The sequence below is a fragment of the Barbatula barbatula genome (genome assembly GCF_947034865.1).
Source record: "Barbatula barbatula genome assembly, chromosome: 12".
In the NCBI taxonomy this organism is placed as follows: Eukaryota; Metazoa; Chordata; class Actinopteri; order Cypriniformes; family Nemacheilidae; genus Barbatula; species Barbatula barbatula.
The window spans coordinates 14790064-14801528 of record NC_136775.1 but is presented as its reverse complement, the minus strand read 5'-3'; the positions used below and the strand labels follow the sequence as shown (position 1 = coordinate 14801528).

Below are 11465 nucleotides of genomic sequence, written 5' to 3'. Positions count from 1 at the left end.
AAACAGACAACAAGTAAAAGTACTGCGAAGGTCTCATGATACATTAGTTGTACCAAAATGATATATCTATGTTTGCATTTGGCATACATTTTTATCCAAAGCTACTTACAGTCCATTCAATACTCATTTTCTTTTATCCTTATGTGATCCCTTTTGATCTAACCCACAACCTTTGCGTTGCTAACGTACTACCAGTAATAATAGTACTATGATGTTTTCGCTGTGGTGCCTTCCTGTACGATGATTTTTTTGTAATACTTTAAAACACCACAGTATCTTTATTGATTAAGTCTTCATTGACTCAAAAGTTTTATGTCAGTTGGCAAACACCACCCAAGTCTTCATTACTCCCGAAACTACCTTTTTAAAATCTACATTTAGTTAATAGAGCATTCTATATATGTAAGTCACATGAAGTTGCAAAGGTTGCATCAAGGTTTATATTTACATCATTTTTGTCCTTAAACAAATATTGCTATACATTTAAACTTAGCTAATATTTTCCTTTTTTGATATTTTCTCTGTGGTTTGCATGGTTGAGTATGTGTACAGTAAGCTTAACTAAGGCAGAAAAGCCATAAATGGCTGTATGGACAGATGACTTGATCACTATAGCGTTTCTCTCTCCGTAATAAAGAGCCCCAGTGGTGAAGACCACATTATTGCTGTTTTTTTTTCCTTTTACTCGCATTTACATCCATGTGCTTCATCGCTCTCTCTCGCTCTCTCGCCTCCTCTGTTTTTCCATGATTTCCTGTTCACGTTTGTTGGCAGAAGTTGCTGGTGCTGGTGTCGTGCCCAGTAATGTGTAATGGGGACGTTGTTGGGTTGGGCCCCATTTACTCACCACAGCGGAGCGCAGCATGGGCAGCTGTGCGCCCCAATCGGCCTGCTTTTTCCAGCAGCGATGGAATACGTTGTGGGACATATCTGAAAAAAGCATTACATCATTGACTCACTCTGTTTTGACTCTTTCCAGGCCTTATGGTCTTCAATCTTGCATTCAATTCTGTTATCCTTCTTACTTTTTTCAATTGTCAAATTGTGTTAGATGGTGAGCTGTCAACCAGACTTTGTGATTGTTGATGAGAATCAGATACTTTTGCATGTTTATGTTTTGGGTCTATTATTCCAATGGACATTTTTTGCTGATATTAAAAGTTGGCATTTCAATAACTCAGACACACACAAAAGTATGACAGTGGCATCAACCAAAAGTACAAATTTTGCCAATAGGCCAAATAAATGTAAAGGGAGTCTCATGGTTGATGTTCTGACTAATGGTTTGCTTCAGACTCTATTTGACATAATGTTAAATCTCTGTGAAGACCACACCACCCCAAAACAAGCTATTCTGTGGTGAATGATCGGATGAAGACATTGGTTTTTGCAACTAAAACCCCCAGACCCATTACGACTTAAATAACATTGTAATGTTCAGACAAACTTTTGCAAGTTCTGGCCCTCCCTTGCTGGAACTTAAATGCAAATGGCATTATGCCATCACCACTGCAGTCATACTGTAAACTACTCAGAAATGATGTCAGTCAGTTTGTTAGCTTCATAAATATGTCATGTTGCGTCAGTTCACTTCGAACAATTACATAACAACAGAGTGTTTTTGGTAACATCATTTTAATGCGCTATGATGTCTATTGTTTTGACTGACGTTTCTTGGAGGTTCCTCGAGGTTCAAAAGTCCTGTCCACAGACACCCAAAGGTCTGAATAGCGTGATATTAAAGAGACATCTTTCCATACCAAATAATGTTGAGTTTCTTTTTAAATATCTTTGTCTCTGGTAGACCACCACCACAGGAAAATAATGAGCTTTGTTGGGGGGAGCCATGTGTTATTATACAAAGCTGCATACTTCAACATTTCCATTCCTGAGGGGCACGTCTTCAAGACACGGAGATGACTCCACAGAGTGAAGCTGGAACGTTCCGTTGACAGGATCAAACAGACAGCCAATATGCTTCCTTACGCTGTATCCAATGATCATAACATCCAGCTCTTCAAACCTGAGGCCGAATGTGCTTTAAACAAACTGAATTAAGAATTCAAACAACTTTCTTTAAGATGTACACTTATGACTTTTAGCTGCATTGAATGTGAAATCCATTATGAAATATGACATAATACTGGATTCGAGCGACTGCCAAAACCAGATCGAGTTCTGGCTCTTACGATACATCTGGTTACATGTCATGGTCAGCCACACACACACTCTGCTCTGCTGCAACTCAATGAGTTTGTTTTGACTCACTAAATGTTGAACAAACTCTTTGTATTCCGTAAATATAAACAGAGTAATAATTTGTTCTGTAAGTAATTCTTTTCGCTTGCTAAACAAGGCCTTCATTATGCCGCTGACAATTTATGCGTTCATTTTCTGCTCTTTAACCGAAGCGATATGTTTTTGTTTTCCATGAGTGTTTTTCAATTTATTGTTGATGTGCTTTTGGATTAATATGAATGTGTTGACTGTTTAGGTGTATGAATAATGGATTCTTTCAAAGATTACACTATTCAATATTCTCTATTTGGTGCGTATGTAAAAGTGTTCACTTTCTTGCAATTTGTATAGGTTTAAAGTTGTTCTTCAAATTCAACTTTTACAGTATGTAAGTCTTAAGTGTGTGGGGAGGAAGGGGGTCTCTCTGCTGATGTAACGCAACAAATGTTCTCCCTTTAGGATAAAGGGAATCATTCCAATCTTCTGACTGCAATTAAAGTGTAATGGGACATGCTCACCATCAAAGGTGAATCTGTTTTTTTCCAAGGTCATCTTCAGTCGAAGACCTGATTAAACACACCGTCTCTCACTTGTGTTTGTTTTTCCGAACTCTTCTGTCTCTTGTGAATCGACTCTCTGATGTCAAATTGCAATCAGCTGTCAACTGTCACATTCTCAAATTGCTGTTACAGGGATCGGGAAGTTTGTTGTTGGTAGTTAAATATACCGTAATGACTGAATACATTTTCACATTCAAAAGAATAAAAAAATCACCAAGCAACGATACAAATAATCTTTGGGCAACTGCGCACTGCCTGATCTTTTATAGCAAAGTTTTAACCCAATTAGACTTGACATTAGAGCGTCAACTTTGCACCTCTCCCTTAAAATGTGAATTTGAAGCCCCGTTAGAGACAGACCAACCTGCCGTGCATTAGAGATAAAATCCTTTAAAGTGTAGGGTCACTGACCCATCTCTGACTGTGCACTTATGCCACTTACTGTTCAGCTCTCCCACGGGATGATGTCTGGATGGTTGGGAGAAATATATAGACCATAAAGGAACAAATACTGTCATAAAGCTTTGATTAAGGCTCAGGTTAAAAGACACAGGCAAGTGAAGTGGCTGAGTTATGGTGGCAGTTGAGGCTGGCGTTATTGTTCCCGTGACAGAGCTCTTAGCGCTGGTGGCTCATTGTAAACAGCCTGCTTTCTGAGGAGCAGACAGCCATTAATCGCTGATGCTATCCCAGACTCCTCCAGTGCACCTTCAGCCTCAGAAATCACAATGCCGCCACCAGCACATTCACTGAGGCTTAAAAGGTTGTGACTCTGTCTTCACTTAGCTAACTGTGATTTTTTTTATTCTCGCACTATTATGGCCGACATGTCAGTTTAACAGCAATTATTAACCCAGTTACCATTTTCGACAAAACTGTCTCTTGCAGGAAAAAACCCATAAGGTGACAGGGTATAAGATTTGTAGGTTTAGAAAAGTTTTAATAGCTCCATCCCTTTATTTTAAGGAGATTTTACACAGAGGATTTTGGGTTCATTGTGGTGTTTCTGACAGCCATACTTTCTAAAGACATTCGAGTAAACTCTCTGTTGATGTGGTACTTGCATCTTCATATTTATTAAGTAGAACCTATAAACAATTTAAAGTGTTGCATGTAGATGACAATATATTTCTTTACTGTTTAACATTTATGGCTCATTTTGAACATATTGAACAACATATAGACTTCATACAGTATATGACTGCACACGTTATTGTTACAATGATTTTACTATCACCAAATACATGGTTCAGCTCCAAAGAATTTCACGAAGAGGTACAGAAAAAACACAGGTATTGGTTGGCTTGTCCTTCGATGCAACCTGCATCACATTACGTCTGCCTGGCAATTATCAGCGAACAAAGAAGTCGCGGCTTTGATTCTGTAACATCATCTTCTAAATTCAACACTTGCTAGCAGACATAATCCAGCCAATCATTTATTTACCTCTGATACTTTCATTATTTAGTACACACAGAGGCACTGACGAGCTGCGCACAATTAACAGACCTAGATAACCCAACCGAGCCCTGTTGTTTTGTGCCTTCAGCCATTGTGCAACATGTCTCCTGTTAATAAGCCGTTCAGATGAGAAGCAAATTGTTTGGAAACGCTTAGTAATACAATTCATGAATAACATATCAACAAACCTGATCCTTTTTTTACAGATCAAAATTCAGTTATACAAAAAACAAGTGTTAATAAATTCTGAAATAAAAGTGTAACTTAAACAAATGAATTGTCATTTGTGATGCTCTGTATTGGCTTAATCTGTATTATAAAGTGTCTATTCTCACACTTTATAATAATCGACCTAAGATGTTTATTTAAATGCCTTGTTTTAACATTTAGCAAAAATGACACCGTTTCAAATGTAATGTCCTTGAAAACATGTTGCTTAATAGCATGTTCATACACACTTACGATTCACAACAGTTTATCCCTCTAACACACCTAGGACAACAACAATAACAACCCGAGCCAGGCAGACAGATGTGAGCGTTGCTGTCCTGCCACCACACCCACCGGCTCTGACCCCGCCCCGTTGGCTCCGCCTCCACGAGGGACCGCAATGATTTAGAAGTTCAGGAATCCCACGTGACGTCACCAAAGGGTGATGTAATGCTTCTCTAAATAGATCGTATTGTAACCTTTCCTCAGTCCAACGTGGTTCCTTCAGAAAGTGTGCTGCATCTTCTCCAGACTTGTGCGGTGAGTTGTTTCACTTGTTTTTCACACCGATACACCAATTTCTTTGCATTAGCACGCACTTGCTGGTCGGTCGGTGACATTGTAACGAGCAATCTCTCGAGGGCTGAAGAAGTGACAAGTTTATTTGAGATTCAAATGAAGCAATTTCAACTACTTTCACGGAGTGTCTTTCAAGTCGCTTCCATGTCAGTAAGAAACACCGTGAGTTACTTTTTTGATATCCTGGAGTTGTTTGCATGCAAGAGGTTTCGCCTTTTATTCTATTTAACAGCCAAATGACGTGTTTGGCGTCTGACGTTATCGACTTGAATTTGAAGTACAGCATGCGGTAGACTTACGACGAAGTGACTTTGTTGTTGGTTTGCGCGCACGAAGCTGTCAAACACGACCGCGCGGATGCAGCCGCAGGTTTTCTGTGCTCACGCGTGCATGTGCATGTGCGTATGCGCAAGGCAATGTTGTGTCCCGCTCGCGCTGTCACGGTAACTGTTGTGCATTGTTCATAAGAAGCGGTCCGCCGTTTACAGCGTTGAATCTGTTTGCCCCATTCATCGAAATGCAAATGCGAATGAACTTCTCTGTCTCTGGATAACTGCACCTCTAGCCATTGTCCCGTCCCGGGCCAGTTCAAGAGCGATCGCGACAGTCACGGGACCGCCGGTCCACCTTTAGTTAAACAAAAATGTGAACCAAACTATGTACTATGATTATTTGCATTGAATAATAATATTGGTAATAAAGGTAACAAGAAAGCATGACGTCATAATGCAGGCCGGTCAGGCTGTTTGATTAAGCTTCGGGTTATTGAGGGTTTCAGCGTTTTTTGCTGACGACTAGGCGTTTAATCCACTGGCAATAAATGGAAACAAAATAATAGTTCATTATTCTGCGTTCTCTTAGTCGCACAAAAACATATTTGTTTGAAGTCCAGCGAACCAAAGTATCAGGCTAGACAGCAACTACATCGTAATCTTTTATCTGCTTAATTTTGATTCATTTATTAACTTTTTAAATAAAGTTTTAGTCTACATTTATTCAGAGCTTGTATTGCTGCTGAAAACACCTGACTATACGCGCATAAAGCGTTATTGCGTTAAACTAAAGTTTGACAATGAATTTATAGTTTCATATGTAAACTTCAATGCAAGCATTTATGATTATTGACAAATGCAATAATGTCAACTATTCAATTTAGCTGTTTTGACAAGTTGGTGTAAGTGTTTAAAAAAGTAATCGTTCGCTGGTATTCGTGTAGGAAGAAAACATTTTATTATGTTATTTGTGTTTAACAATTAAAGGTAAAAGTTATGATTGAAAATATTCAAAGGTGTACGAAGAACACTTTATAATATGCTTAAGCCTCCTGTTGTCTCAGCAGGGCTGGTGTATAAAGATGGTTAAAGAAACGTACTAGTTTTATTCTTTATAAATATAAAATTAAAACCTCTCTTCCTGTAATTATTTTATAGCTACTTTTGCATGCTGAAAAGTAACAAAGTATGCAATATTCCTATTTCAAATGTGTGCTCCCCAATAGACAAGCGAGTCTTACGTTCTCTGGGTCTGTGTAAGTTTATGTTTAAAAATGTGATGACTGACAGTGATTGAAGGTTTCTTTTGTGGGGCCCCTTTGTCTGTTCATTATGAAAGGTTTACGCCATCTTTTGCATTGTCTGTATGTTTCTTATTCCTTGCCCCGGGCTCTGTTCTGATCCTACCTTGAACCTCTGCTGCCTAGGGCCTGGGGAGGGAGGTTGGATTTGAATTGCAGCACAAGTTTGTGCTTGCTGTAACCTTCACCACCCTCCTCATCCGCTCTGCATTTACCCCATGCTGTTTGAATTCAGAGGAGATAGTTCCCTACCGGTCCCCGTGAAACTGTACTCCGGTCCCTAATCCTTCTTTGCTGTCACATCGGGTCATTTTAAATGAGAAGTGTAACGAAATTTCCTTGCGCTAAATGAAAACACCAGTGAAAGAGAAGCCGAGCAGTGTATGACCACCGGTGAGCAAATATTACACACCTGGCCCTGTGTCGCATGGGATATTCTACAGTTTAAGGGACTAAAAGATTTGCCGGTGGTTGCTCGAGGGTGAAAATGATACCGTAATGTTTCTGTCATAAATATGAATAAAGTGCTTTTAAAATCGCATGTTTAACTGAACAGATTTGATGACAGTTTTTGCAGTCACTGTGTTATATGAGTTACGGTGAGAGTATGTGTTGTGTGAGAGGCGGAATATAGCTGGAGGCGACTGATTGTGTTGCACTCTTGGATTTGCTTAGGCATAAAGACGGCATATCTCAGGTGTTTTCACATTGGAGTATACAAGCACACAATTTACCTCGTACTGTGACTCAGAAGTTTGTGAAGTTCGAAACTATACTTGGCTCTCAATTGTGTAATGTATTCATGTCCGTGAAGGTGAATAATAAGCCTAAGTGACCGACTCGCATCGAGTGACCAATCCCATTTAGTGGCCAATCACATTCATTGGTTAATAAATCCGAAAAACCAAAGTCATCAGAAATGAGAGAGGACTTAATGATACATATGGAGACCCTTCGTTTTCTGTCTCGCAACGAACAAGCAAAAGAGTCAATGCGTTAGAGATGGAGAGAAAGACAAAACCCAGAAAAAGAGAACATTTGGGACTTGTCATTTAGCAGACGTCTTCTTGATGTCAGTTCTCTCATAGAAACACTCTGTCCAGACCATATAATCCCAACAGGCCGCGTCTCAGAGGCCGTCTGGAGTGGACCGGACTGTAAGGAAAAAGATGTCTGGTTAACATAACGACAAATTTGCATGTTTTGACTGCATGGGAGGAAACAGTTGGCTAGACCAATCGAACAGGAAAAAGTCCACATGCAAATTGCGCATGAAAGCGTTCTCACAGCAGGCCTCACGTATACCCGGCAAGGCTAAACTGAACCGTTTGATGTTTTCATTTATTCAACTTTCTTACATGTTTATTTTCCCCGCATTTGGAACGTGTTTGTTAGCTGTCTAAGCGGTGTGTCAACAGTGTGTTTTGCTGGTGTATATGAAGGGGACTTGACTCTGGCTTTCATGGTCCATTACAGCTGTGTCTCATTAGGGTGTTGTAGACTATAATACTGTTACTCTTTCACACAAAACATCCACGAGGGTGCTATAAAATGCCCAAAGCAGGTGTTAGAAGCATTGGTGAAGTTTATGATCACCCGCGATGCACAAAAGTTAAATATTACTGAGCAATACAATATTTTCACTGGTATGATTAAATAATCACAAGCGTTTGTAATTGTATGACCGGGCACACTACACAAAATCTTTGCAAAGTAAAATATTGAGCAGATTAATGCAGTCAGAATGAACATAACTCATGAAGTTCTGCGCGTCTCTTCTGGTGTGCTTGCTTATGAAAATTCTGGCAAATTTGTTAAAACCTGCAGCTTTAAACAGAATTTAAAATCGATTCTGAATTCCTCAAAAGTACAGAAACTATCAAATAGATTTTTTTAGGACAAAAGCTGTCATCAAGGTCTATTTGTTACGTTGCATGAGACAGAAACGTGCATTAAGAATTACACACCCATCTTCGGTAACAGAAGCGACTCCTGATGTTGAAGCACACTTGGTAACTAATATATTTCACAGCATCCAAGCCTGAACGCCACGGTGACTATAGGATATAGCTCATTGTGAGGCCACATAACAAAACTGATCTCCAGCTTCACCCCATTTACACCATTGCAGCTGCCCAGTTACTCTTCATGTTCGCGAAATGAAAGGACTAGCATACCATTCCATTGTCAGGCTGTCATCTGTGGTATTCAGCATCATCATAAACAAGGAATCACAGTGGTCATGGTGAGCAGTGATAGTGGAAACATATTTGTCATTGATGGTGGAAAAATGCACCACTTGTAAAATGGACGCTAGAAATAGTTGAGAGTTTTGTCGTTGTGATGAAACATTTTTGCCCCTTCTTGACCTCTTTGTAATTTGTTATGCTGTCTTCTGTTTCCAATTGGGTAGAGTCAGCTGTAAAAAATGAATATATGTTTTCTGCAGTTTATATAAGCAATCTATGTGTAGGTTCACTTTCCTAAAAGTGTGACTGTGATATTATTAAAACATTATTTGGGTTGTCTGAGCATCTCAACCTGGCATGGTGTTTGGTGCAGGGCTCCGTTTGTGACCAACAGAACACAGCAAGTATTTGCGTATGAAAACCATCATCATTTTTTCAATTTCTTTTACAAATGCTTCTAGCACAGACATGAGTCACACCGTTAGTCACTAATACAAGCGCTAAAGTCATGGCAGCTTAGGTATTAAAGGACAGTTTAGGTGTCAAAAGAGTTGCTAATGACCGACAGTTCATTGATACGTTGACCCGGGTGCTGTGTGTCTGGGTTAGCCACACTGCGCGCACAACACAGAAGGTATAGTTTACTCCTCACCCTGTGGTCAGTGACAGCTCCATGGTGACAAATAGGGATGTACCGAAATGAAAATTCTTGGCTAAAGGCCAAACATCGAACACGGCCTTTTGCTTTTGTAGTTTTTTGTGTAGTTTTTCACTATTGCATAAACTTAATGGTAAAAATTTGCTTTTTATATTTTGTCTCGCTTTTCAATATAAAACAATTTAACTTAACATAAAATTGAGCAAAACAACTAGGCTAAATTCAAACAGTTAGCCCTCTCCCTTCTTGAATAGGCTAAATTGGGCCTGTAACTGACTATAACTGTCATCCAACATTATAAGCCTAAAATATGAATGAATGAAAACTGTTGGATTATTATAGACTACGGTAAAAAAATATTTAAAGAAAAAAAAACCACCCATGCTGACAACGATTTCAGTTTACTTCTCTCATCCAAATTGTGCCTACAAAAGCTGATGGTTCTGTCAGAAGGTGCACTCGTGCCCGGGAGGCACAGATTAAACATACTTTGACAATTTGTTTAGTACAGGGAACTGTGTGTACGCGACCACTGTATGATGTCAAAGGATGTCGCGAGCAGCGCTCCAGTCACTGTAAAAAATGATACAGATATTTATCTAAAAAAATGAAGGTAACAATATTACACAAAATATTTGTAAGTACTTAAAAGCTTACTTTTAACGCAATATACCATGAATAAATGAGGTAAAATGATTTAAGCACGTCACATGGTAAACTTAATAAAATCAAGAAGAAATGCTAATTTGAGCATTAGAGTCTTTTATGACTTCAGTTTAACATTTATTATTGTTTACAACATTTACGATGTTCAAGTTGTCAAGAGTTGTTTCAGTATTGGCATCAGCAGCATTACTGTTCACTGAGTAAAAACGCACATCAAGATCTCAAGATTAAGCACCACTCGTCTGAACGACGGTAACCACGAAACTCAAAAATACAAATAGAATCTCTTCTAAATCTTAAAGACAACTGAACAATAAACACTATCAAGTCTTTCATTTTAATTGCACAGCACATCAAATTGCACTTTTTCACAAAAATGACTCTTCTAATGCTGTTGCATGCTGGGAACTCTAAATTCACTGCTCAGTTAGTGAAATAAAGATTCTTGAAGTGGGATGAACATGATCAAATTAAGTTGAATTCACTCAATAATTTGTGCATTTAGAATTCCAAGATACTTTCTATAATTCTAATAAAAAATTTGGTTAAAAACATTTGTATTAAGTTTAATGAACTTTAATACAGTTACCAGACTTTTACATTCAGAAATTTACACTGTTGCATTAAGTTCCATGCTGTGTTTGTCTCTGACTTGCACACTGTCGATACGTTTGCTAAATTAATAAAGCGTGCATGCGCTCTATCTCTCTCTCTCTCCCTACGCTGGTTGCTGCTTGATCATATCACGTCATGTTGTTTTTGTTTTCGGCCAAATATATTCGGTTGCTGAACATTCGGTGCATCCCTGGATTTTTATTTTGGGGTGAACTATTCCATTAACCTTCACAGCTCTTAATGCCTCTCCCAGGGTGTAAGACATCGAATCTGCTCTGAGATTCTCCGGGTACCGCAGAGTATAGTATACAATATATCAGTGACACAATGCGTTTGCGTCTTTATGCTTCTGTGTCCCGAAGGTGAACCTGCTGTGAATTTCTCTCCTCTGCTTTGTGTTCAGGTATATGAGGAGCCAGTGACAGTAATGAACTCAGAGCAGGAAAGGCCGTTCGTGTGCAGCGCCCCAGGCTGCTCTCAGGTGAGTCTGATTGGACTATGGCAAAGACGAACGGACAGGTAACTCGAGAATGCTCCTTCTCAATGTGAAACTGTGGCACAGACCACAACAGTGAAATGGTATCTTGTTGAGGCAGATGTCAACCACTGGGGCTTTATAAGATACGTTTCAGGCTCTGTATTCTCTTTGAATGTTGTATGAGGAGGTATCCTTTTAAATATGGAATTAAATCTCTCTTAGTGATTTGGATTTTTTT

General features: G+C 39.1%; 1 protein-coding gene across 1 annotated transcript in view; it reads left to right on the top strand.

Moving 5' to 3' along the window:
* The first annotated feature begins 4962 nt into the window (after positions 1-4962).
* The window catches only part of creb5b (cAMP responsive element binding protein 5b), a 50704-nt gene continuing 44201 nt past the window's right edge, over positions 4963-11465 (top strand). Inside the window, exons 1-2 of the mRNA XM_079470438.1 lie at positions 4963-5009; positions 11153-11230. Of these exons, the coding sequence (XP_079326564.1) occupies positions 11177-11230 (54 nt within the window). The 5' untranslated portion in view covers positions 4963-5009; positions 11153-11176. The remainder of the gene's footprint in view (positions 5010-11152; positions 11231-11465) is intronic.